At 49.1% G+C, this 24,474-nt stretch overlaps 3 protein-coding genes across 11 annotated transcripts in view; 2 read left to right on the forward strand and 1 right to left on the reverse strand.

Moving 5' to 3' along the window:
* The window catches only part of prkcab (protein kinase C, alpha, b), a 56,410-nt gene extending 39,576 nt beyond the window's left edge, over positions 1-16,834 (reverse strand). The window contains exons 1-2 of the mRNA XM_061847355.1: positions 16,233-16,834; positions 16,128-16,159 (exon numbers count right to left, since the gene is read on the reverse strand). Coding sequence (XP_061703339.1) covers positions 16,128-16,159; positions 16,233-16,402 — 202 coding nt within the window. The 5' untranslated portion in view covers positions 16,403-16,834. The remainder of the gene's footprint in view (positions 1-16,127; positions 16,160-16,232) is intronic.
* LOC133515089 (uncharacterized) lies at positions 12,888-15,980 on the forward strand. Of its 2 annotated transcripts, XR_009798960.1 has the most exons (5): positions 12,888-12,902; positions 12,981-13,178; positions 14,043-14,308; positions 15,183-15,238; positions 15,324-15,980. XR_009798960.1 is itself a non-coding variant. In XM_061847356.1 (3 exons), exons 1-3 carry the CDS (start codon positions 14,286-14,288, stop codon positions 15,923-15,925), a joined length of 681 nt encoding a protein of 226 aa, XP_061703340.1. In that variant the 5' UTR covers positions 14,185-14,285; the 3' UTR covers positions 15,926-15,980. The 2 variants fall into 2 exon arrangements, 1 of the variants encoding a protein (XP_061703340.1); XM_061847356.1 differs by lacking the exons at positions 12,888-12,902; positions 12,981-13,178 and having other exon boundaries at positions 14,185-14,308.
* Positions 16,835-18,360: 1,526 nt separating the features above from the next.
* The window catches only part of cep112 (centrosomal protein 112), a 68,601-nt gene continuing 62,487 nt past the window's right edge, over positions 18,361-24,474 (forward strand). For 3 of the 8 annotated variants that reach the window (XM_061847345.1, XM_061847348.1, XM_061847347.1), the window contains exons 1-5: positions 18,365-18,487; positions 18,803-18,908; positions 19,764-19,954; positions 20,038-20,189; positions 22,992-23,079. In XM_061847345.1, coding sequence (XP_061703329.1) covers positions 18,458-18,487; positions 18,803-18,908; positions 19,764-19,954; positions 20,038-20,189; positions 22,992-23,079 — 567 coding nt within the window. In that variant the 5' untranslated portion in view covers positions 18,365-18,457. Of the gene's footprint in view, positions 18,488-18,802; positions 18,909-19,763; positions 19,955-20,037; positions 20,190-20,353; positions 21,193-22,991; positions 23,080-24,474 lie in introns of those variants that run through there. The other 5 variants (XM_061847351.1, XM_061847353.1, XR_009798959.1 and 2 more) reach the window with 4 other exon arrangements.

The raw sequence follows: 24,474 nt of genomic DNA on the forward strand, positions 1-24,474 counted from the left end.
TGTTCCGAGGCACCGAGAGGAATAAACGTCTGTCACGGACGGGAGAGGACAGCCGACCGTCCTCTGTGCTGCTTTGAGTGTCCTCTGAAGTCCTGATCCCGTTCCGAACGGAGACTCATCATGTTAGCGGGCTCTCAGGAGAAGGCCAGCTGCAACTTTGCGTCCAGGCTCTTTTTCTCGAGGACTCTCAGCAAGAGAGATGCTGTTGAACCTCCTTGATGACCGCGGAGATGTTGGCCGTCCGGGAGAGGTCCTCAGAAATCAGGACTCCCGGGAACCTGATTGTGCTGACCTCCCTTCACACACACTCGACAGGAGCGTAGTTGTGAAGGCTGGTTTCGGGGATGGGAAGGATTGTCAAGGATTTCACACAGGTTGGAATGACTGCTCGGGCCAGTGAAAGGTTGAAGATCTCCCAGAAGACGCCGGACAGCTGGCGGGCACATGCTTTAAGAGCACCTTCCCTGGTACGCAGTCCGGGCCAGCAGCCTTGCTGGGGTTCACGGTCAGGAGGTGGTGGAGGGGCTGAGGTGTCACTGGGGTGATTCTAAGCGAGCAAAGAAGCTGTTGAGCTCCTCTGCCGGTGTCTCCTCGTGTCACATCACAACCTCGGTGAAGTTTTTGCGAGGCTCTGTAGACCCTGCCACACCTGCCGAGGTCTGTTGTCGGCAAGACGGGTCTCTATCAGTCTCTTGTAGTCTGTTTTGGCATTCTGAACGCCTTTTTTTTTTTTCCAGTTCAGGTTCAGGTCGAGCCGTGTCGTAAAGAGCTCTGTCCCCTGACCTGAAGGCAGTGTCGTGGGTTCCGAGGAGCGAGCGGTCCTCGCTGGTCATCCGGGATTTCTGGTTTGCTTTTCTTCATAGACACAATTTCCATACAGAACTTGATAACAGTCCAGTCAAGGCCCAGCCTATCTGTGCAGGTCCTGGTGTACGAAAAGGTCCCAGTCTGTGTGTTGGAAGCAGTCCCCGAAGTTCACCGAGTGCTGTCTCTGACCTGGTTGTTACAGTCTTTGTGGGAAGGGGGCTGGATCTGCATCTGAGGGGCGACGTATGAAGGGACCAACTATTACTCATGTACAGATCTCATTTTCACAAGTAACTCTTGGCTAACCTTTCCCTTTGATATACATAAAATATGTGGATGCATTCAAGCGCCGATCACTGTTTTGTTTTGTATTGCAAATGCGCAGGGGGAGGTGTGGATCAATTATTCCAAACTACAGGTGGGAGTGTTTGGCTGCCAGACATTTATGAGTCACAGCGTAGATACGATGACAAAGCAACATGAATCAAACATGAATGTGGAACACACACACACACGCACACACGCACACAACTACACGTTTATGCTAATGGTTGCACATTAGCACACGCGGATCTGTGCAAATATTTGTGAAGCTGTCAGTCAACCTGCTGCACAGAGAAACACTGAAGGCACCGACTTTTTTTCCCCCCTTTTTCTTGCCATACCTCGTCCGCACCGTGACGTTTTACCTGCGTAGGCTTTGGCCTTTTGCTCTCCTGAGCGCCAAGCATCGAGTGCCACGTCGGTAGTAAGCCAATGCGGCGGACTAATCGAGAGCCTTGCGACGCGGCCGCACGGGGACCAAATTTGATTGGCAGCGAGACGAGACGGGCCGTCGACGGGAGGCGATAACGAGCGCACGTACAAACACGTGCTTAAAAAAAAAAAAAAGCACAAACACGATAACACGGTCGGTCAGTGGCCTGAGGGTCTGGGGGAAATTTCTGCTACTTGATGAGCTTCTGCTGCCCGTGAACATGATTCAACCAATACGCCGACTGACATTTGGGGGGAAAAAAAAAAAAAAAAAAACGGGGGGGGGGGGGGGGGGCGGCAATTTAAGCCTCAGAGGACGAATCTAATCAAAGGCCTAGAAAAGTTCTCTTCCGACAAATATCTCACTTGATGAGAGACTCCATCAGCAGCTGCGTCCAACTTACGCATATCAATCACTTTTGACGAAATCTAAGCTCGAACATTAACTCGGCGTGACATTTCTTTCTGGAGGTGCCTCCGCTAAGTAGCCTGAATCAAAACGCCAGCTCACGCAATTGTATGATTCATATTGCTAAGAGGCAACAAACATGGCGCTCCAAAATGACCGTGAATCACTCTAACCTTTGGCGAGCCTGAAAAATCAGGTAGTAGATCGCGGGGAAAGAAAACGACAATGTTGGGAAACAAATATTTCGCTGCCACATTCGCGCAAATACACACAAATGAAGACGTTCGGTGTTTACAGCAGAGGAGGCGGGAGAAAAAAAAAAAAAAAGATGCAATTACGCGCTGAAAATCACTCGCAACAGGCCAAAGTGCGCATTGGAAGACGTTCGGATGCCGGAAGAACGACGGGGGAGGGCTGAAAGGAAAGACGAGCGGACAAAGAGAGGGAGGCCGAGTGGGCCCCTGAGGATGGAAGCAAAGCGTTTCTCGGGGGCCCGATCCGTCAGTCGACCGGTCACGGGTGGCTTTTTGCCGTCTCGTCTTCCTTTTTGCAATTGCGTCGTACGGTTTTATCGGCGAGGGCACGGTGGAGCAACTGGTCGGGTCGCCGGCCTCACGGTTCCGCGGACCGGGGTTCAAACGCCCGCCCCGGCTGTGTAAAGTTTCCAAAAACATGCTCGCATTCATTGGTTACTCTAAATACCCGGACAAAACCCGACGCGTCCGGCGCCGGCTTCTGAGAGGCCGCGAAAAGGGGCCGATTTCATTCAGCCAGACAAGAAAGACGACATTAGCTTTAATGAGCCAAAAGACAGACAAACATATTTGATAAATAGAACAGCAACCCAACGAACAAGAATGATATACGTGATTATTAAACACGCTTGTGTTTAGTTGAAAAGAAAGCAGATAAAGCCGCAGTATCTCCGGATCATTTCCAGACCTTTCCGGCCAGAATTGGGGATTCGCTTTTTTCCGACATCTGCCAACTGTTTTCAAAACAATCCAATTTCGCATCAAAAGGACTTCACAGCCGTCATTTAAGGGCAGAGCTGCTCCATCCATCATGTCGTCACTTGAAAGCAAGCAGCGTGCGCTTCTCTCCGGTCTTCTTAAGCCCTCAAGAAGTATACGTTTTGTTTTGTTTTGTCTTTTTTGTTGCTTTTTTTGTGGCATGAAAAGTGCAAAGCCCCAGAGAAAGGCAGTCATGCCGTATTGAGGTCAAGAGACTTGAGCCAGAAAACCTGGCCGCTGCGAGCAGAAAGCAATTGGCTCCACTGTCGTGTTGCTTCAGCGGCTTTCGTGCTGATACACGCCACCGGACGGCCAGGAAAAAAAGAAAGAAAGAAAGAAAGAGAGAGAGAGGGAGGGAGGGAGGGAGGGAGGGAGGGGAAAAAGAGCACGGCCCCTCTCCTCGCTCTGGATCTCCTCGCTGCTCGGTTCGTCCCAACGACCGCTCGCATCCGCACCCAAACAAAAGCCAGCAGTTGCGGTGAAATGAACTTTTCCTGCAAACTGCCTCAATTGCAACCTCGCACGTTTTTGTTTTTTTTCCCCCCGTTGATGATGATTATTGTTTTTTCATTTCCCAAATTGGGAGAAATGCCGTCACTGGGCTGAAATGCCAAGTTCGGAAACTTCATCCGGTCACAGCGCCTTCGGAAAGAATTCCCACCGCTTTGCTTTTTTTCCACGTTTTGTTAGGTTGCGGCGAGGTTGCGCCGGCGAACCGTCTGCAGGTAGACAAAAAAAAAAAAAAATTCACAAAGTCGCAGTTCCAAAAAAAAACTCCATCGGAGGGATGAGCTGTTTTTTTCATTCCTGAGTGCCGGGAAAGCGCCAAGCGTTTTCGACGCCAATTCAAAACTTTTTCCCTCGTCGAAAAACTTGGCCGGATTGGGAAATTTTCGGTTAGCGAGCGTTGCTTCGGAAGCGGCTGCTCGAGGAAGGCGCCTTCATTTGTATATTAATCCAACATTTGCCACCAGTTATTAGCGTTAGCGTGTCAACAACGGCTGAAAGCTGCAGACAAAAAAGGCGAGCTAGCAAACATCAATAAAGAAAATACATATCGTGGCTCACAGAATCAGAATGCGAGATCCCGGGACAGCCAAAAGGTTTGCGTGGTTTTTGTGGCAATGCACATAAATAGCTGCGAATAAATGGGAAGCCCCCCAAAATTGTGGCCCCACCCCTAAAAACGGAGCTCATGGAAGCTCTTCCCACCGCGACTCCTCCTTTTTATCTGGACGGCTGGCAAACGCCGTCGTGACTGCGGAGGCGTCACGGACGCAGTTGACCTCTCCTTTCTGATCCGATTCCGCTCACCTCCTCCGGAAGACGGCAGACCGCGGACCGCGGACCGCTTTCTTCTTTCTTCCCACCGGGACGGAGTCGGGCCGGCCGCCTTCCGCTGAGATTTTTGCCAATTACAGTCTGGGAGGCCAAAGAAGTCCAAATGTGCTTGTAGCAGCTACGGGAGGGAATGTTTTGTGTCAAAGGCAAATTCATCACAAGTGCGTCTCGGAAGTGAGGAGAAGGGTGGCAAAATTCTGGCAACAAGAAGAACAAAACCCGTTTCCAACATTTCAGGTTGGCTCCTAGCAGGCAGTTTACTGCAAAGTTTCGAGATCTTTGCTGGAAGCTCCACACCCCTTCAATAAGTGCTATCCATCCATTTTCTGAGCCGCTTATCCTCACGAGTGCTGGAGCCTACCCCGGGTGTCACGGGTCCGCCCCGAACTGGTTGCCAGCCAATCGCAGGGCACACAGAAACAAATAAACCGTCGGCAATCACAATCGCAGCTTGGGGCAATTTCGAGCGTTTTGAATTAATGTTGCGTGTTTTGGGGTTGTGTGCCCACCCGGAGAAAAGCCACGCAGGCACGGGGAGGACATGCAAACTCCACAGCGGCGGCGGGGCCGGGTTTCGAACCCCGGTCCGCAGAAGCGGGAGGCCGCCGTGGCACCCGATCAATATTAATGCACCCTCATTGTTCGACTCCAAGGCAACGCACCGCTGGTGCCATTTGCAGAAACACAACGGCACCGGCGCCGGTACCGCCGTGTCCTTTGGGAATCCCCGTTAGCGCTAGTGCGGCGGCCGAAAAGCATCTCTCGGGTGAGTGAAAGTGCCGTCGCTATGACAACCTTCCCCTGCCGCAGAATCATTCCCACGGACTGAAATCGGCCCAGCGCCCGACTTTTGATTCCTTGGTGCCGAAGCGAGACGACGTTTTCTTTCAACGTCGCGCCAATTACCGGCCAAGCGATGGTCGGGTCGGAGCAGGGCCAGCAAAAGTATCCCAATCGTACGTCGAACGCATCGTGTGTGTGTGTGAACGAGATGAAAGTGAAGTGAGGCGGACTTTGGCCTCGCTTCGCAACATTCTCAATCATCAGCCATGTTTACTTGAAAAGGGAAATCTCAATGCGGAAACTCAAAACAACGCAGAGTCCAAGACAAACTCCCTCCGGAGACTTCATCAGCGGGACCCTGTGGAAAATGAACGCCAATCTAACGGAGAAGAATTCCTTCCCCTCGACGTTAGGGGACGGCAAAATAAACAGGCCGGCGTATCGGGCAATCTCCCCCGCGGTGCCGGTTGCTATATTTGCTCGGATCGGAGCCGGACGGCTGGGAAAGACGCCATCGTCACACATTCCGCTGCGCAATTTACAACCGCCGTAGGAGACAAGTAGTTGCTCGTTTGCATTTTGCCACCACGTGAAACGTTCTTAGCTGTGTAATTCCACAATACGTGCAGGTTCCACGTGGGCCCGTTTTTTTCAAAATGTATCTTGATGTGTCATTTTTTGTGGGAGCAAAGCCTGCGGAGGAGGAGGAGTCATGCGACAAAACATTTTCTCGCGTCGGGGTCATTCGGTCCGGGATGTGCTGTCCCAAATTTCAAACACACCGCGCACCTGCGTCCACTGTCCGTGCAATCAGCAAGCGTTAAATCAAACAAAACTCGAACGCGGTCGCCGGCTTCCTCCAAGTTATTTGCGCCATTGATCGCAGCTCAAAATTCCGCTAACACTTCCGATTCCATCACTTCAAACACGATTTTGCACATGTGGTCTTTGCCACTTTTACAGCTTTTGCCAACAGGGCACAACGGCTCGGAGTGCGTGGACACAATATTTAGCGGCCGCTATTCTTAGGAAATCAGGCACTTAATGGCGGAACTGAGATCACGACACAACTTCTAACCGACCCAATTCCCAAATCTGTCGCTTGTGTATTTTGGCAGAAGCGTTTTTATTTTGTGCTGCCGTCTTCACCAGGTCAACTCTTGGAAAAGGGCTCAGAAATCTCGATATTTTTTTTCTGTTTAAATCAAGAATATTCATTGTTGCAAAGTATCCATTGCTGTCACATGAATGCAGTAAATCCACTTCAGAGGCATTTTCGGCATGGTCTGCTTGTGCTTAGAATGTTTGCGTCGTAGTTTTGAGAAATGGTATTCAAATTTTAGCTAGACTGTACAAAAAAAAAAACAAAAAAACAATACAAAACAAAACCATGTTTTCTCTTGGAGAATCAAGGTGATGTGGTCAATTGCCCAAATCGGCGTTCTTGCCACTTGAACGGTTCCTGAATGAAATCCGACCTTAATTGAAATTGACGGCCTGTAAAAAAAAGAAAAAGAAAAAGAAAAAGAAAGAAATCAACGTTTTCAACGCAGTCTGCGTGTGAGGTCGCACGTGGGAGCAAATCTGCATATTTTGCTGTGTTTACAGCACGGAATGTGTTTCCTGTGATGCCGACAGATGGAGTGGAAGGTAAAAAGAAAGGAAAAGAAGAAAGGGGGGTGGGGGGGGGGGAGCGAGGTGTGATGGTGGCTAAAAGCTGCGCCGCCGCACTCGCGTCCTGTTTGCCCCCCCCCCGCCCAAAGTGCGCACCCGCACATGCACGGCTTCCAACACCACGGGAACAGGAAGGAGCAACACACGCTTCAGAAAACTGGCACACCCCCCCTGCATCTTTGTCCTTGTTCAGAAATAGCAGAAATATTATTTCTCCGAGGCTGGTGGATCCCACGTGTCCACCCGAGGCCGCCGCCCCATCCAATATCATGCTTCTTTTTTTTACAGCGCCACGCATCCATTATTTATCTTTTCCCGGATGTTTTTATCGCGTGGCACATGATACACTTTTTCGGGTCACTTCACGAAAAGAAGGACGGCGCTGAGTGAAAGTGGTACGTTTGCGCTGGCCTGCTAGGAACAAAATATTTCCACGACTGGTGTCGCACTTGTTTGACGAGCGGACGCAAGAGTGAACCTGCAGACCGCTAGGATAGCAACGCGCGATCACTAGCTAGCCGTGGATATGTTTTGACGTTGAGGTGGCGCGTTTATCGCTACCTCGGACGTAGAGTGCCGGGTTAGCGTCACGCGATGGCCGGTAGCTAGCTAGCTACCATAACTGGTGCGTGGAGATACTTTCATGTAAACGTTCATACTTTTGTTGATCTTCCGCTGCGCTTAGCCTCACGCGGATCACGATCACGCTGGAGCCTATCCCGGGTTATTTTCCGGTGAGAGGCGAGGCATACCCTGAAGCGGTCGCCGGCCTATCGCAGGTAAACCTGGATTGTTTTAGCCGACGAAGTCCGCTGCAGTTGTGGCGTCGGCGGCGACGACTCGTCCACCTGACGTAGTCTAAAAAGCAGCCTTATTTTTTTCTTTTTTTTTTGTGTGGTTAACCCACAGAAGTTTCCTGGCATCTCATGCGTCGACTTTACTTTCGACCAGATCGCTCATTTCTTCTGAGTCTTCTATCTATGTACACCTTTTACATGGTGCCCCGTATTGTTCAGACTGAGACGCAACGTTACCGCAATGTTGACATTTGCGGCAAGATCGTGAGGAAAACCTGCAGTCGGATGTTAAAATGAACAGTCGTGACGAGTCGTTACTGTAAAAGTTGTATTTGAGTAAAATCTACGCCACGTTCAAGTAAGAAAATAGTGTATTTTTCAACAATGATAGTTGAAGAAAATAAAATCACATTTCATTTCAACTGCAAGACGCGGTTGTATTTTCAAGTTACTCAAACGTAAGTACCAGGATTTGTCTCCAAATGCTTGCTGCTGACCAATGGATTCTGAACTACATCCTGTATTTGACGGCGTTTCATCTGCCGCTGACCTTTTCATGGACGAATAGCACCCATCATGTTTTTGTTTTTGTTTTTTTTTTTTTTGGTAAGAGGTCAACCTGTGATCTTGCTAAGAGTACAAGCAGACCCGCTTCTTCGTCTTCCTTTTCTTCCGTTGTCATTCTTTTCTGTCCTTGAATCCGTCCGCACGACTGTCCATGTGGGTCAGACCCGAAATTGTCTGCAACCCCAAAATAGCCGCAGGTGTGACCGCCGCCCGTATCGGTTAAGCGCAGCTGGAGAGGCCCGTCGCGCCGCAAATTCGCACACGCGCGGCACGACTTCATTGACGTATCGAGCGCCGGTCCAAGACGTCAGGTCACACCGACGGCTCACGGTGCGTCGTTATGGCAACAGATGGGCAAGGCGGATAAGAGTCGGGAGCGGCGACGGCCTCAAACGTCTTCTGCCGATGACGTTTTTCCCGTCGATGGTTACGGTCTTACGGCGGACACGGCCGTCGCTCCGTCTTCAACGGGCCTCGGCTTTGGATCGTCCCGGCGATGCGTGTCACGTGACCGCTCGTGGACGCAAGGGCGTTTATTTTCTATCCTATCCGAATTACAATCTCTGTCAAACCGTCAAAACAAAGCAAAAATCACGAAAAAAGTTACGAGCAACCTTTTATTGCTCGGTGACCGTTCTGCCAATGTTTGAATGTCTCAAACGTATTCTGTCGGTTTTGTACTCGAGCAACTTCAACTACTGGACACACACTCGTGTTTTTCATTCAGTAGATTTGCGGTTCAAGTCCCTGTAAAGTGAAGCGAAGTATCTGAGCCGCTTCCCCTCACGCGGGTGGCGGGCGTGCTGCAGCCTATCCCAGCTGTCTTGGGGCGAGAGGCGGGGTCCACCCTGAACTGGTCGCCGGCCCAATCCCAGGGTGCATAGAAACAAGCCAGCGCATTCACACCTACGGGCAATTTAGAGTCTTCAGTTAACCGAGCATGTGTGTTTTGGGGATGCGGGAGGAAACCGGAGCGGAGAATATGCAAACCTCACAGTCCTCAGAACTGTAAGCCCAACACCCGAACCAGTCGCGCCACCGTGCCACCCCTCCTCTGCAATTGATTGCCTAGTTCTGGTCAGAACCACGTTGCAGATTGCAGAAACTGTCACGCAGGAATAAGATGCTTGATTCGGATTTTGTCGCCAGGTTTGGGCTACACAACATCAAACATTTGAAATGGCATCTGGAAAAGCAGCCACAAGACTTTGTTCTGTCCTCTTTCTTGTTTCTTCAAATACTGTTTTGCCTCTTCTGTCAGAGAGGGGAGGTGAGGAGGGCGCGCACACGCGTCATCGCGTTCCAAAGCTTTGTGTCTCCGCAGAAAGACGGCGGCAGCTCTCCCGACAATTAACGACGCCTCCCTGGGAGTCTTCTTTTCAATGTCACCGGATGACTTTGTGTTAAGCAGGCACAACACGCTGACGTGATCCGCTCAGACAGTCTGCTAGCTAAAATGAAATATTGCACTCGTGGCGGTCACGGCTGCGCGGAGAGTCGGGCTGACGTGGATTTAAAAAAAAAAAAAAAAAAAAAGATCCTGGTGGATTTTGCGCTCAGGGGCGCACGGCTCGGATTATCGCGACGACTAAAGCAAAGAAAGCTGCCGATCCTCCTGCGAATCGTCACTTAAGTATCGTTTGGAAATAAAAGGAGTGCTATTGCGCCCCCAAAAAAACCCGAAATGCTCAGCTGGGGTACACAAGCGCCGTTACCGTGGTAACCTTGACACTCCACGCTGTCTGGTCTGAGTCGGTAGCTCAGAAAGATGAAAGGACAACGAGGAAAAATAAGGAAAAAGCGGCCGCGCCGGCCTGCGGGATCTCGCGACGGCGTGCGGGCCTCACGCGTGACCACTCGTGAGTCACTTGGCGAGAGTGACGCTGGGATGGGCAGGGTGGCGACTGGCATATGCGCCGAAGAGGCGGCCGCTTCTGGCCCATTAGGCCCGCACAATTTGTTGTCCGCAAGCTTACTGTACAGCAGACCCCGAGATTGAAGCTCGGTCGGCAACTCGCGACGGGAGCCGTTTTGTTACAAAAAAATAATTGTCATCGTTCCCACTGTTAAATCTGTCGCGGTTGCTGTTCCGCAGGGTTCTTTGCCCGAGAAGACAAATGCACTTTCCTAAAATGAAGAGATGGGTCCCGAGATTAGAATTTATCTTCAATTTCTGAACAGGATGCTTTAAAAGGCACGTAAGCGCGAGTAGTTCTGTCAAAAAGAAGATATTTCTGTTTTCCAAGACAATGAATGTTCTTCATTGCCGCTCACCTCGGGAACGGTCGGTCGCGACTCGGGCGCCAACAGTTGAGAGTCCAAGGCAGGATTTGCGCGAGAGGAGCCTTCAGAATTATGCAAAGCGTCCTTCCGTCACGCACGCCATCCTTTCCTCCCCTCTTCATCCTCGGAGGACTTGAGAATGAGAGCTCACCGGACCAGGAGGCAATCCCCTCTTAACGCTGACGTACACGATAAGAAGAAGGTCTCGCGCTTCTCCTTCCTCGCTGACGTTCACACCAAAAGACTTTTGGCCTCGGGCCGCACAGCCGCACGATACGATTGGACGACCGGCCCACCCGATAAAGACCAGCCACGAACGATAACTGGAAGAACGCCGGTCATCGGCTTTCTCGCTCGGGGACGCCCGGATGTGGCCTGCGGCGAGACCCGGGTTGTTGAACTGGGTCGTCTTGCCAATTGCAAGCCAGCCCCGGTGAAGAGACACACAAAAAAAAAAGGAAGGATCTCCTCGAAGAGCTGCTAAAAATGGCCCATTTTGCTGTCCCAGAACATTCACACCTGCTAAAAAAAAAAACCTCAGGAAAAGCCTACTGGAACATCTGAGCTCTGTTTGAGGTCCATCTTGTGCAAACTCCCGCTTAACGCGAGTGTGAACGTGACGCGCGATTCCGAACACAGCTCCACTTTGTAAACAAGTCACTGGAACAAAGTGACAGTAATTGCCACTAAGTATTTGTAATTAGATAACTAAATATGTAACTGAAGGAAGCAGAAAAAAATGTCAGGAAAAGACAACTAGAACAGCTGATGGATGGTTTCGGAACCGGGTGCATTCCAGGTTATGGGGGTGTGCACATTTTTGCAAGCACATTATTTCAGTTGTTTTACTTCCCAAATTGGAATTTGTTTTCTTTCAATTGATCTGGACAGACTTTTGTTCACATTAATGGTGAAAAATGTTTGAAAATATTCATCGTTCTCTCGGTTTTTTTATCTTACAGAAATCTGGCATTTGAAAAGTGGCTGGCTTGACTTTTTATATTCACCAAATTGATCAAATCTAATCAAATCAATGCCGCATCGATCCTCGCTCGACAGATGTGCAAATTGGCAGCCGTCGCCGGACTTGCGCCGCTCGGCCCGTCTCCGCGGACCGTGTTGACTTTTTGGGAGTCCCCCGCCGGAACACGGCACGGCGCCGGCGTTCCCAACGGCCAACGAGGCCCGCCCGAGCAAGCGGTGGCCGTTCAGAACGCCGGCGGAGGTTTTGCGCCGGGACCCGTGTCGCAACGGCAGAGCCGGCAGAGCAAACGGCACCGACCCAAAGACGGGCGTCATCGACGTTGGATGTGAGGAGGGAAAAGAAAGAAAAAATATGTTGACGTTCCTTCGACGTGGTTCATGGGCAAAGGATTTTTCATTTTGACAGTTTTTGTCACGTCGAGCAGCATTTTGACTGCGGATTCGCGGAAATGCACAAACGCCTCACATGATTACGTTTACACAACAACCCGACGGCTCATCCCTCCATCCGCACTCACGCCGCCGCTAAGTAGGAACAGAGCCGCGAGTGAAGCGCGAGACATTTCTAATCCGTGCAAATCAACAAAAGCAAACAACAATATTCAAATGCACGTTAGCGGGATTGGTTGAGTCCTCCCCTGAATTAAAAGTTCAGCGGCCGAGTCGTTCAGACGAAGATTTCCGCCCTAACTGTCGCAACGTATTCAAATGCCGCTCGGTAACGGGAGACGCCAACAGACAAAGTCATATCCCGGATTATCTGTAATGTCAGAAGCCGGGAATTAAAAATAAATCCTCCGACTCTGAAAAAGTCGGGCGAAACGGAGCGCCGCGTTCTCGCCGGTGCCGTTGCCGCGGAGGCCGGGCCGCTGAGCGTCAGCTTGCTCGGCACAACTGCAAGCGAGCGACGCGTCTCGCGCAAAGGAAAACCGGCGGTTTAACACTCCCTGAAGGTTTGAATTGCTCGGGAACTCCTTAACTGTGCAAAACCATCCAAATAGTGAGGCTGCGTTTGCTCCAATTTCCGACACAAATCCAGCAGACACAACCACGGGACCAAGTCCTGAATTTCGGATCCATCTGACTTCATTTCTATTGAACAATTCGACGAATTGTCACTTTTTAAATAATGTTGTCAACGTATGATCGTCACGTCATGCCGTTATCCAAGCCGCTTATCCTCACTAGGGCCGCGAGAAAGCTGGAGCCTATCCGAGCAAAAGGCGCCAGATATCGGCACCATCGCTGAGCGGGAATCGATCCCACGGTGCCCGCACCAAAGCCAGGCGCGTGTACCACTGCACCATCAGTGACGAACGACAAACACAGTGCAAGCGTTGCGAGAGCAAGCCTCCTGCCCAAAAGCAGAGCTGTAGCAAGACTGACCAATGGGAGGCGCCATTGCGCCACAAAGCCTCCACACTGTTGCGTAATACAAAGAAGCAGCAGCGCAACGAGATGAAGCTAAGCTAACGCTTAGCGCATCTGGTAAGTGGATTCTTCTTGTTTTTACTCTGGTAAATTATTATCCATCCATCTGTTTTCTAAGCTGCTTATCCTCACAAGGGTCGCAGGGAGTGCTGGAGACTATCCCCGCGGTCAACGGGCAGGCCACCCTCAACTGCTTTCCGGCCAATCGCAGGGCACATGGAGACAGCAATTGAGAGTGTTCAGTTAATGTTGTGCATGTTTTGGAGACGTGGGAGGAAAGCGGAGAAAAGCCAGGCAGGCACGGGTCGGAATTGAACCCTGGACCTCGGGACTGTGAGGCCCACACTTTATAGCCGCTCTACCGTGCCGTCCAATATTCAGTCAAAACTCATTTTCATCACAACCGGCAGAGCGTAGCGGAAGTTACTGCGCTTGTCCTCGGCTAAAAAAAAAAAAAAAAAAAAAAAGTGGCGTCGGCGCAGCCCTGTGAACAATTGTTGGCCCACCCGTTTTGTGATCAGATCCGGAAAGGAAAATCCCAGAAGAGACATTCAACAATGCAAACTTTGATCGGAACGGAGGGGAAAAAGGCTCACATTTGGCGCACTGAGTACACCTGAATGAATACAAACTGGAGTGCAAACGCTTTAAAAAAAAAAACTAAACAAAACCAAAAGATCCTCCATGCGAGTGAAGAAGTGGAGGGAGCGACGCATTCGGGCGTCTTCTTTAAGAAGTCGGCGTCCTCCCTTCGTCTCCAGCCAGGGAGCAGCGCAGTTCACCTTTGCAACATCGGAAACGAACGCTGCGAGCCGGGCGTTGGCCCACGTAACGGCGGCCGTCTCTCGGCACAACAACGGCGCGGGCGGCGCTGCCTCGAGATACGAGATTCGTTCGTTCCGTAACCTCGCTCGCCACTCAAAAGTCGTTTCAAAATCTTGTTGATCTGTCAAACACCCCCTCGAAAGCAAAACCACGTTTGTGTTTTCCAATCATGAAAAATTGCACTCCGCAGGTGTCAAAGTCAAGAACCGAGGACCGCCGCGACATTTTAAGTGCCCCACAAAAAGCAAAGCTGTGCCAAAATACATACAATCATACATCATATGTTGACATATTGCAAGCATTTTTTTCCTTTCATGAAGCCCTCTTCAATATTGCTCAAGCAACCATTATCCTTGTGATTTCCATGCGCAGGAAGTGAGCTCCGCCCTTTTCCGAGTGAGGTCAGGTGACCTCCCGCGGCCAACGAGCTTCCGTCCTTCACAGCTGAGCCTGGTTGGCCGCTAATTGCTGATTGGGGCGCAGGTGCGCTGTTGCCAGGCAGGATAAGAACGAGCCTCGCAAAGCTCGCTCTCATTATTTCAGTCTGGCGTTGAACCTTCGGACTGCTTTTTTTTTTTTTTTCTTTCTTTCTTTTCCTCTTCTCAGCTGGCTGCCATGACTCTCAGAACTCTTTTCTGGTGAGTTTTACTCACGTGTTGCTTTTCTTTATGGTTATGAGACATTTTTAAAAGCTAATGAAAGTCCTCTTGTTCGTTTTGTTCAGTCTTGACATTTTGTTAGGTTCAGTGACCACATTTAAAACTTAATAGATTTATTCTCGTGTCACAATGTTTTAGTGTCATCTCAATACAAGTATTTTGACCCTTTCACAGTGATTAGAAATCAAGTTAAACAACTTTGCAAGTAGCAGGACTTTATCTTGCATATGTTGACATTTTTAACCTTTGGAATTGTTGATCTAAGGTCAACAAGTAGAGGAAAAATAAATTTGAGGTCACGTGGCTGTCGGTGAATGGCGACTGTCAGCGGGCAGTCTTTGAAATTTTATATCAATATGTTGGGACTTTCATCTCTAAAGTTTTTTTTGTGTGTGTGTGGCAGATTTGAGTCCCCTGAGATGACTTGATTTGGTCCCATATTTTATTCCCACCTCCGTTAGGTGGTTTAAACTCCTTTTTGGTTTTAGTCCAGAACTTGTGTTTGAGCCACTTTCGCATCTTCTTTATACACGTTTGGCTAAGACCGCCCCTTTTCTCTGATGGGTTGCCTCCGTTTTGCGAGCGGAGCAGTCCGCACAGATTTTTGGAAGCAAAACAATTTGGAGAAATTTCTATGGGTTGATTTCAGGCTTCTCTGCAGGGATGGGGGGGGGGAAAAAATTGCAAATCGGGACAGTTTGAATTCATAATTAATGTTTGAGGGGCCATAGATTACATCTTAAATACTAGAAAGTTTAGCATTTTTTTTTCCCCCCTTCCATAGAATAGTTTAAATTTAGTAATTTGGACTTTTTTTTTTTTTTAATCTTTAATCCCGATTCTCTCCTTGCAGTGGTTGCTTGGTTTTCCTCCTCAATGACTGCAGTTCTGGTTTTTCAGTGAAAAAACGTGAGTCCTTTTTTATTCCAAATAGTTCCATTGACTTGACTTTTTGATTTTTTTTTCTTCTTCATTCAAACTTTTTGTGTTGTAGTTTACGGCGGTGGTCAAACTCTTCACGCGCAGAACCCTCTGCCTGTTGAAAACCTCAACTGGGACCTTGGCAATGTCCGGCAACCCGATTCAGCAGCGCCCAACGCGAGGGGGTACTTTGCACCGCCGGGGCCTCGTAGTGCTCACGAGTACCCGGCGAGCACCCCGGGACAGCCTCCTCGCCGCTATTATCCGGCACCAGGAAGGTCAAATGCGGCACAGTCTGACCGTGGCCATCGAAACCACCAGAACAGAGTCCGCAACGAGTTCTCCTTTGGAAGAGCTAATCAAGTCCACCGTGACAGGTCTTCAGTCTTAAATGATCCCCCATTCAGCGGAGTCTGGCCTGCATACCCATCTGATGCTGGGTGGCCCTTCGACTCTCCAAGACGGCCTTTGCCCAGGGGTCCCGTCAAGCTGCCCCGCGATTCGGAAGAGCTCGAACCGGAGGAGTCTCCGACTTACATCGTCAGGTCCAGAAATGGCCACGAGCGAGCCAGCTTTCTGTTCACCAAAGCCTTCTACACGCCTCGCGTTGCGCACCCACTGGCTGGTCACCCCCGCTACTACTACGCCAAGAAGCGCCACGCAGCCGTGCACTGAAAGGTCACCTTTTGTCAATTTTTTTCTCACGTCAATTAAAACAGTCTCACTTTCACTTTGTCAATCGTTTTTTTTTTTTTTTTTTTTGCAATTAAAATGGAGCGTTTGCGCGCCGTTGCGCGCCCTCCCCTCCCTTTTTCTTCAACTAGCAACAGCTTGGTCCTCTCAGACTGTCACGTTTCAAACATGCGTGAAAGTTTACCTTGGCACTGGAATCCTTGTTTGCCGAATCCCCTGCAATGTAAACAAACGAGTCAGAGCCGCAAAAAACCGTCAGTTCGCAACCCAAAGCGCGCCCTCAACTCACCAGATGAAGTCCGTGCAGTGGCTGCAGAAGGTCGGCTGCTTGAAAAACCTCGCAGTAAATTTGTGGTTTTTGACTTCGTGCACGTTTTTCTGCCGTAGAGCACCTTTGCGGGCGAACCGGTTGCCGAACCCCGCGGAGTCGGAGTAATGTAAAAGGTGGTGGTCGGCCATTGTGGACGATGGGGGGGGGGGGGGGACTACGACAACTTGTGTGGAGCCGTTTCCTCTTCACCGCTCTCGACGAGTGGTGGCGGTCCTGCTGGAGCCCTCTTGACAGCTCGCACGCCTCTTGTGTGTCTGAACCACGAGCAAGCGCTTCTTTTTCATTCAGCCTGACGTGAACGACGACGCGTTCACAGACTGTGGGGAACCTTTCCTCGCAACAGTGAAGTAACTCCAACCATAGGCGTGGACAACGTTTAAAAAAAAAAAAAAGTCAGAGCACATTATGCGCGCTTTTTGATTTGCATGTGCTGGATTTAAACCATTTTTTTTTTGAATTCACTCTTTACGGTAGTTATACAGTCATTGAACGCAGCATCGAGCAACCGAAGCCGTGTTGCGGACCTCGCAAGTTGGTGTTTGACGTCGCTGTGTGGAACAAATCAGTACTACAACCACTTTTCCCCCGTTTTTTTTTTTTTTTTTGTGGACGGAATTCTATTAACGATACATTTCAAAAAGCACCTTTTGTCAATGTAAAAGATATAAATGCGCAGTTAACTCGCATTGGAGTACATCCTAGTTATCCAGAGAACAAGAACACGTAAAACACTTCACACTTTTACTCTCGGTTGACCAAAGGGTGACGCAGTCGGAATCTAAAAACGGATTTTTTTTTTTTCTTCCCATTTTTCAGGACATGGTAATGCGCTGAAAAATGAACGGTGAAAGTCATCTGAAATGACACTCTGGTCCCCAAAATAGTCATTTGGCTTCGAAACGTATTGCCCGTATTTGTTTGATGGTTGGTAAGTGCCGTTATGTATTTGTTTGCTTTTAAAGTGCTGAACAAAAACGTTGGCTCAGACTGGGTCGCGGCTCACCTTATCTTGACGGCAAGCTATGCAGCTCAAGAAATACAGTTGACATAGGAGCAATTAAAAACCCAATCCCTTCCCTTTATTTTGCATGTTTTACATCATTGATCTAAAAAAAAAAAAAAAGACCGGATGGCTCATTGGCCACCGAACCTGAAGTCACCGAAAACAAATGTCCGCCATCTTGATCCTCCCAAAACAAGCATGGCGACCTGTGCAGTGACAGGTGGGTGTGAGAAAACATTCCACAGATAAGTTGGATTTACTTTGACACTGTTTGTTTGAAAAAGGGTTTTTATTTTCTGAGGAGCTTAATTCACTTGAACAACGTTTTTACGGTTGTTGTTCACTGTCTCCTTCACCTTTACAGGCTGACCTTTTTTTTTTTTTTTTTTTTTTGCAAAAAAGCGGTCAATATTTTCACAAATTTCATCAGTGGATAAGCAAGAAAACCCATTTTCAGTGAGATTTTTGATGAATTTCATAATACAGAATTCTGCAAATTTAATTTGATGTTCAAATGCGAGGAAAAGTTTACAATTTGTCTGAAAAAAGACGTCGCAGAGTCCACAAATGAACAATGCGTTTAGGATGTTTTCCTATTGTCAGTCCTTATTTCCAAAAATATATCGAATTGATGGACTTAAAAAGTGATGTTTTTATGACACAAATCCTTCGTTTTTTGCTGTGTTATGATCGTGCTCCACAGCGTATTTTGGGAAAAGTTGACACGTCACGGAAATCGGGCCCTATGTAATATGCTCGCTTTCTTGCTACTCACGGTGTTCTGTCTTGGCTTACCAAAAATCCTTCACGTAGCCAGAACTGAAAAAATATCAAGCTCACTCGACCAGTTTTAATTGTACATGCCAAAGTTTGAGGGGGGGGGGGGGGAACCCGCCATAACCCAACGTGTGAAGCTTTGCCCTCCACATGTTTGGGAGTACCAAGATGGCGGCCAACTGGCTTCAACCAATCAACACACCGCTCGATGTGTATGCGCTTGTCAGTCTTTTTTTAATTTTAATATTTTTAGATCAGTGGTTTTCATCCACTTTGCGAGAACGTCCACCTCGTTTCAAAGTAAAGAAGAAGAATGTGCGCAGGAAGAAAGGAAGGAGGTTTCCATAGCAACTGTGATGGAAACCGGAAGTGGCGTCGAGCAGGGGGACGCCGAGTTTTTTGAATGGAAGTCAACTGTGGAGCGCTCCTCGAGGTAAAAAGCAAACATAACCAAAACTCAACTCTTTTGATTTCGCTGCACATTTGCCGTCGTGCTTGTTTGATGCTTAAGAAGTGGATGTTGGCTTGTAAAGGCGCGATAATGTCTGGCGATGTTTTACGCCGACTTCCTTTAACTTAGCTTGTTTGTTGTTGTTTGTTTGCTGTCAACATCTCTGAGCTCTAAAATAAGATGAATATAACGGAGGCTATCGACTTAAGGGGACATGACGTTGAGCTCCCGCCACCCCACACCTTTCATTCCTCGCGAAGCAACTCGGGGATGTCATGTTTTGTTTGGACTTTTCAGGACGTCCTGAGCAAGAATGAGGATTCGCTGGAAAGACTCAACTCGGAATGGAACAATTGCGTTCTGCACATGAAACCGTATGTCCTTAAACACCCCAACAAGACTGGTAATATATATATAGATATATAGATATCTTTTTTTTTTTTTTACTCACTTGGCATTTTGACTATTATTGGGCGCTTGATGCTGGAGTGCACCGGTGTCGGTGTCAGACCCAAGGCCCGGGGGGCCGATCCAGCCCACCACATCGTTTTATGTGACCCGCGGGAAGCAAATCATTGCGTTGATATCATGTCTTTTTGCTCAAATAGAAAAATCGCAAATTGTCTTCACGTTATGGGGTTCTTTTGTTAGCAAGGCCTATTTTAAAGTAAACAGATAATATTTTACTGGCTTTGTTGTGATTTTCAAACTAGTTATCCCTCATTTTGTTGCGTTTATGTCAAAAATTGAGGAGGCAGCTCAACATTTATTTACACGTTCTTACTTTCATAACGACCCTCTGAAGGGGAAAACTTACCTACGATGGTGGCCGCGGCAAAAATGGCTTTGACGCCTTTTCCCTAGTGGCTAACAAGTCTGCCTCACAATTCTCAGGTTTGAATCCGCCGGCTTTTGTTTTTCTCCGAGTACTTCCCAAAACGCGCTTGTTAAATGTAAATGTCTTCATCTGTCGGAATTCACATTTTTGTCGCTGGCAAACCAGACTCAAGGGCAGCTGGGATCGGCTCCAGCTCGCTCGCGATGTGAACGAGCGCAGCCGTAAAATTCCGAGTTCATGATTATTTGGTAAAATCAATCTTTGTCAGTATAAACATTGGAGGATGTGTTTGCAATTGAATATTGTCTTGGAGCCCACTGCATTGCATTTATATCTCAAGAGGAGAAATAGTTGATATTTTACTCCAGACAGCCCAAATGTTTATGATTGAACAATTTATGTCTCCTCCTTCGACAACAGAGCGTCAGCACTGCGCCATGTGGATCAAGAAGCTGTGCGACCCGGCAACGGGCGGCTCAAGTCTTGCGGGTTACAAGAACCGCAATCTGCACGGCCGTCTGCTCCTTCACATGCTCAAACGAGGCGTCCTGGAAGGCCCGTTTGCCGGCCCGCCGCAAGCCGGCAGCCTCAAGAGCCTGCCCGCGTACATGGTAACCCGTGAACCCGTGACCCGTCTCGTGTTTTCGGTGCTGGAACAAAATGAAAAATGCAGAATTTTGGACGGACGCTTTAGTCCATTTACTTTGACGAGCCAGTGATCGGCGGGCCGGCGGACCGCAGCCGAGCGACTCTCCCCGAGTGGGTGGCGGCGGAGCTGGATGACCGCGCCGATGACATTTTGGGTGCCGCCCCGCTGACGGACAGAACCGCTTCCGCTTTTGCCAGGTACTCGTTTTGCCGCGGCGGCGTCGTCGTCGTCGTCGTCGTCCGGCTCTCCTGCCCGTGAGACGTATTCCGTATTTACTCGCGCGTTTGCTTTTGATGCTTTTTTTTTTTTTTTTAGCCGTGTGGAAACATCGAATGTGGCATAAAAGGCAGAAATGCGCGGCTTGTTTTGGAGATAGCCTTCACGTTTGCTCAGCGGCGCCATATCTGAAGAGCGAAAGGCATTGCATCAGTCTGCGGGAGCTGTCCGTTTGGACTTTTCAAAGAGGCAGCGCTTCAAAACCGCAGGAGAGCGCCGGGAGAGCCTCAAATCCCCCCATTCTCTCCTCCCCACGCTTTTGCACTCGTTGAGGAGAAGGCTCAACAGCTCATTTGCCCACTCGATCATGCCACGTGAGCTTTTGACTGGCCCTCGTCAGGGCGAGCTCGAGCTGATCGCGGACGACGCCCCGGACGGGTCGGCGGCATCGTGAATTTTAATGACGCAAACATGCGGGAGGAAGCCCAAGAGACAGGAACCATCCAGAACCTCACAATTGCGAGGCGGTGGCCCACTCTTAATCCAGCTTTTCATTGACGGTACTCCCACTTCTGACTTCTGACTTTGAAGCTGGGCTGGGCGAAGATCCAGAGCCGCTTTTGAGCAGATGTGCGCACAAATTGACAAGCTGCCTTTTTACACGTCTCGTCAAAGGACAAACAGCACATTTCCTGTCTAATATCTGATTGGATCATCAGTACTTGGAAGCTGATTGCATTGGAGGAGCCACACGATGGAGCCACTGGCTAATATGTCGCCCCGGGTCCAAGTGGAGGAATGGTGGGGGTGGGGTAATGCCTCGGAGGTGAAAAGGCTCATCGCGGCGGGCTTTGCTGATTAGTGGGCCAGCCTAATGACTTGTCACCAGTGTCAGATTCTGTCGAAACACGGCAGGCGACGCGCGAAAGACAGAAAAGCGTCCGTGTCCGAGCTCGTTTTGGCCGTCTGGCTTCCGGCGATGCAGTTGAGTCGATGGCTCCTCTCCGGGGCCTCCCTTTTATGTCCTTGTTTTTTTTTTTTTTTCCGTCTGACTTCTGTCTCCCATCTGTGTGCTTTTCCTCCACACGTGAGAACTTTTAACCCCTTCACCCGCTTTTCCCGTCAGCCTCCTCGGGTTTTTCCGCGACGGTCGTTAGAAAACCCGCCCTGGAGGTGGCGCGCGCCTTTGGCGGGGCTGTTTACGTCCCCAAGGTCAGACGGATTTCCTGGAGGTCGGCCCGCTTTAATCAGCCGAGCTGCATCTTCGGAGGCTCTCGGTGCAGTTCTCATTTTCCCCCCCACGCGCGTGCGGAACTCCGGCCCGACTTTGATCTCGGAGCCTCCGACTCCAGACGCATCGGATTCAATTATCCTCATCCACCCGTCGACTTGGAGGCCCGGCGTCGCGAAGCTCCACACCCGGCCGTTACCCCCGCCCGCCCTCCTCCCCGGTCCGGGTTTCATGGCTGGATGTGCTTAAGCGCGACTCGCGCTGCGGCTCAGACAGCCCGGAATGTGAGCCGGCGCACGCTGAGACGTTTTTAATAGCACGCAATATGAAGTCATTAACAAGTTTTATTCATTGACAAGTTCACAAGCAGAGGCTTACGTGGAAAAATAAATAACAAAAATTGCATTGTAGTTTTAATACTTTGATTTGCTTATCATGGGAACCGTGTTGTGTTTGTCACTGTTTTTTTTTTTTTTTTTTTTTGTCAATGAATAAAAATCTGGTGTTAGTTGAGTTGAGGCAGTTCTCAGAACAGCAACAAGCCCCGCCGCGACCGGCGAGCGCCTCCGTTCGCATCAGTGATAATCCACGATAAATGTGAGCTGTCGCCTTAGAGCGCCCCGTTGTCTGCCACAAGTGTGCAGAAATGGAAATGGGGGGAATAAATAAAGACGGTGATTTAGCAGCTAGCGTGTTGACTAGCGCTGGGGTGTCCGCTTGAGAGCGCCTTGTTGTCGCACGTGTAGAAAAAGCCTTGTGACGACCGCTAATTGGCGACGTGTTTTAATCATTCAATTTTGTTAGCGGTTATTTTTCCTTTACCACAACTGTGATTGATTTATTTAGCAAATAACAATTACTCGATTTCAATCCAGTTTAGCTTTTTGCCATTTTTTTTTTTTTGCCTTTTGTCCACATAGCAACCATTTTTTGACTGAAAGAAATAAGAAAGATTGATTTTCCTTTCCTGACTGACGGCCTTTTATTGTGTGCAGCCTTCGGCACGCCTGTGCAATAATCGGGCATCTTTTTTTTTGGCCAAGGAGAACCGCTCGCGAACACACATTAAGACAGATTTGAGGACAATATTTTTAGAGAAGCTGGCCTTTTGTTTCCATACTGTCCATAAAGTTTGAGATTGGATTCAGCCTTTGTATTTGACTTTTTTTCTGAATTTGTTGCTGAATTTCTTTTTATCGGCATCCTTTCCTCTCAACGTGTTCCTGTCTTTTGCCGGCCCCAAATGAACCGAGCGTCGTCCGTCGCTTGTTTTAGCGTCGATCGTCGCAGGCGTGTGACATTGCAAAGGCTGCTGTATGGAAACGGGCTGATGATTCCGTTTGTGACGTATGACCGCGGTGTTTATCATCCAAATGAGATGAGTTGCAAGCGGCGCCAGATGTTGATGTTTATACAAAGGCGGCAGGCTGCCAGTGCGCGTGCAAGGGCGTAAGCTGAACCTTTTGTCTTTTGCTTTGTCCACCCCCCGCCCCCCCCCCTTTTTTTTTTTTTTTTTTAAATCACTTTTTCCAATGAACCTCCTCTTTTACAGGGCCAGCCATCTAAATGAGGAGAAGACCCCACGAGGAGCGAGCGGCTCAAGCCCACGCAAGTCCTCGGCCGGACACGAAGCCGGAGCGGTGAGTTCGTTCACTCTCTGGCGGCGGATGGGATGGAGATTTGGGCGTTTATGATGACGCGTTGAATTATGTGCAAAACACAGTCGCCGCGGTGATTGGCGTTTGTCTTTAATGTGGGCTGAGGGGGCATTTTGGAAAGTCCGGAGGTTTTTGTTTCCCGGATCCGGGAAATTCCCTCCAGGCATTTTGTCCGCACAAGACTAAATACAAATCTCAAATCTGTTCCAGCATTTACGTCGTAATCTTGCGGTGGGGGTGGGAGGATGTGAAAGCTCGCAGGCCGGGCCCGGTCCAAATGCCCTTCAAACTAGCAACGGGCGGCACGTTGAACGTCGTCATCGCAATGTACGCATCTCGCAGAGTCCTGCCTAATCCTGGTGTATTGATATGCAGTCGATCAAGTTTATGTCACCAGCAATAATGCGAGAAATAATATTACGCTAAATTGTAACCAATGGGGAGCATCTCAGAGTGCGTCATGCTTCTGTTTTTTTTTTTGTTTTTTTTTTTTTTGGTGAGAACTATTCATGGGGACCGGGCAGACAATTACATGCTTGCATTGCCCCCCCCCCCCCCTTAAGACTGTGGGGGGGGGGGACATTATTAACGGGACAGAGTGAATTGGAATCACATTGTTTGTGCATATTCAGAACTGTTAATCTTGATAATGTCCTATTTTTAAATTTTTTTCTTTTCAATCCAATTCAGTGATTGATCCCAAAAATAATTCAGCGATTCTAAAAGGAATTGGTTGGTTGTATATTTGATGTCCACGTTTGTTTGTTGAGAGACACCCGCCATAAAGAAAAATCCATACAATTATGCAACGAAATCATAATCATGTAGCAAACGCAGAGGTCAGCTATCCTGCTTGGTCACGTGACGTTTCATTGGTCAATCAGATGACGACGTGGCAATAACACAATTGGACACTTGAAGCATCTTTGCCACCTCATTGGATGGTTCAACGTCGGGTATTCATGCGACGAAAAAGTCCTTTTTCACACGTGTCCTCTTTGATGTGAATATTCCCGTGAATCAATCCCAAGCATGACTTGAAAGCCGAATTTACACGCGATGACTTCACAAATGAGATCCGTTCACCTGCCGGACGGCTGGCTCGGCGCTGCATTGGACCGATTCCTGGTCTACACCCAGCGAGTCCACATCTCTCCTTACCGTATCGCGCTGTCTTTGTGTTATTCGATATTTTCTCCTCCTTTTGAAATTTGCTGCGTAAGTGAACTGCGCTTGTATCAACACACAGACACGCACGCACGCACGCACGCCTGGAAATTGGAATGACGCAGTATGAAAATAAGAGCAGACTGTGGGAGGGGGGACGCTTCGCCATTTTCCCTGCATTATTCCCCTCTTGTGGAATTCCCGGCGTGA

This window comes from Syngnathoides biaculeatus, chromosome 16, assembly GCF_019802595.1.
Source record: "Syngnathoides biaculeatus isolate LvHL_M chromosome 16, ASM1980259v1, whole genome shotgun sequence".
Taxonomy (NCBI): Eukaryota; Metazoa; Chordata; class Actinopteri; order Syngnathiformes; family Syngnathidae; genus Syngnathoides; species Syngnathoides biaculeatus.

Bases quoted from the DNA above. Each gene is read 5' to 3' on its own strand.
- LOC133515089 (XM_061847356.1), top strand. From the start codon at position 14,286: ATGACTCTCAGAACTCTTTTCTG. The intron at 14,309-15,182 runs GTGAGTTTTACT...CTCTCCTTGCAG, and splicing joins ACTCTCAGAACTCTTTTCTG to TGGTTGCTTGGTTTTCCTCC. The intron at 15,239-15,323 runs GTGAGTCCTTTT...TTTGTGTTGTAG, and splicing joins TGGTTTTTCAGTGAAAAAAC to TTTACGGCGGTGGTCAAACT.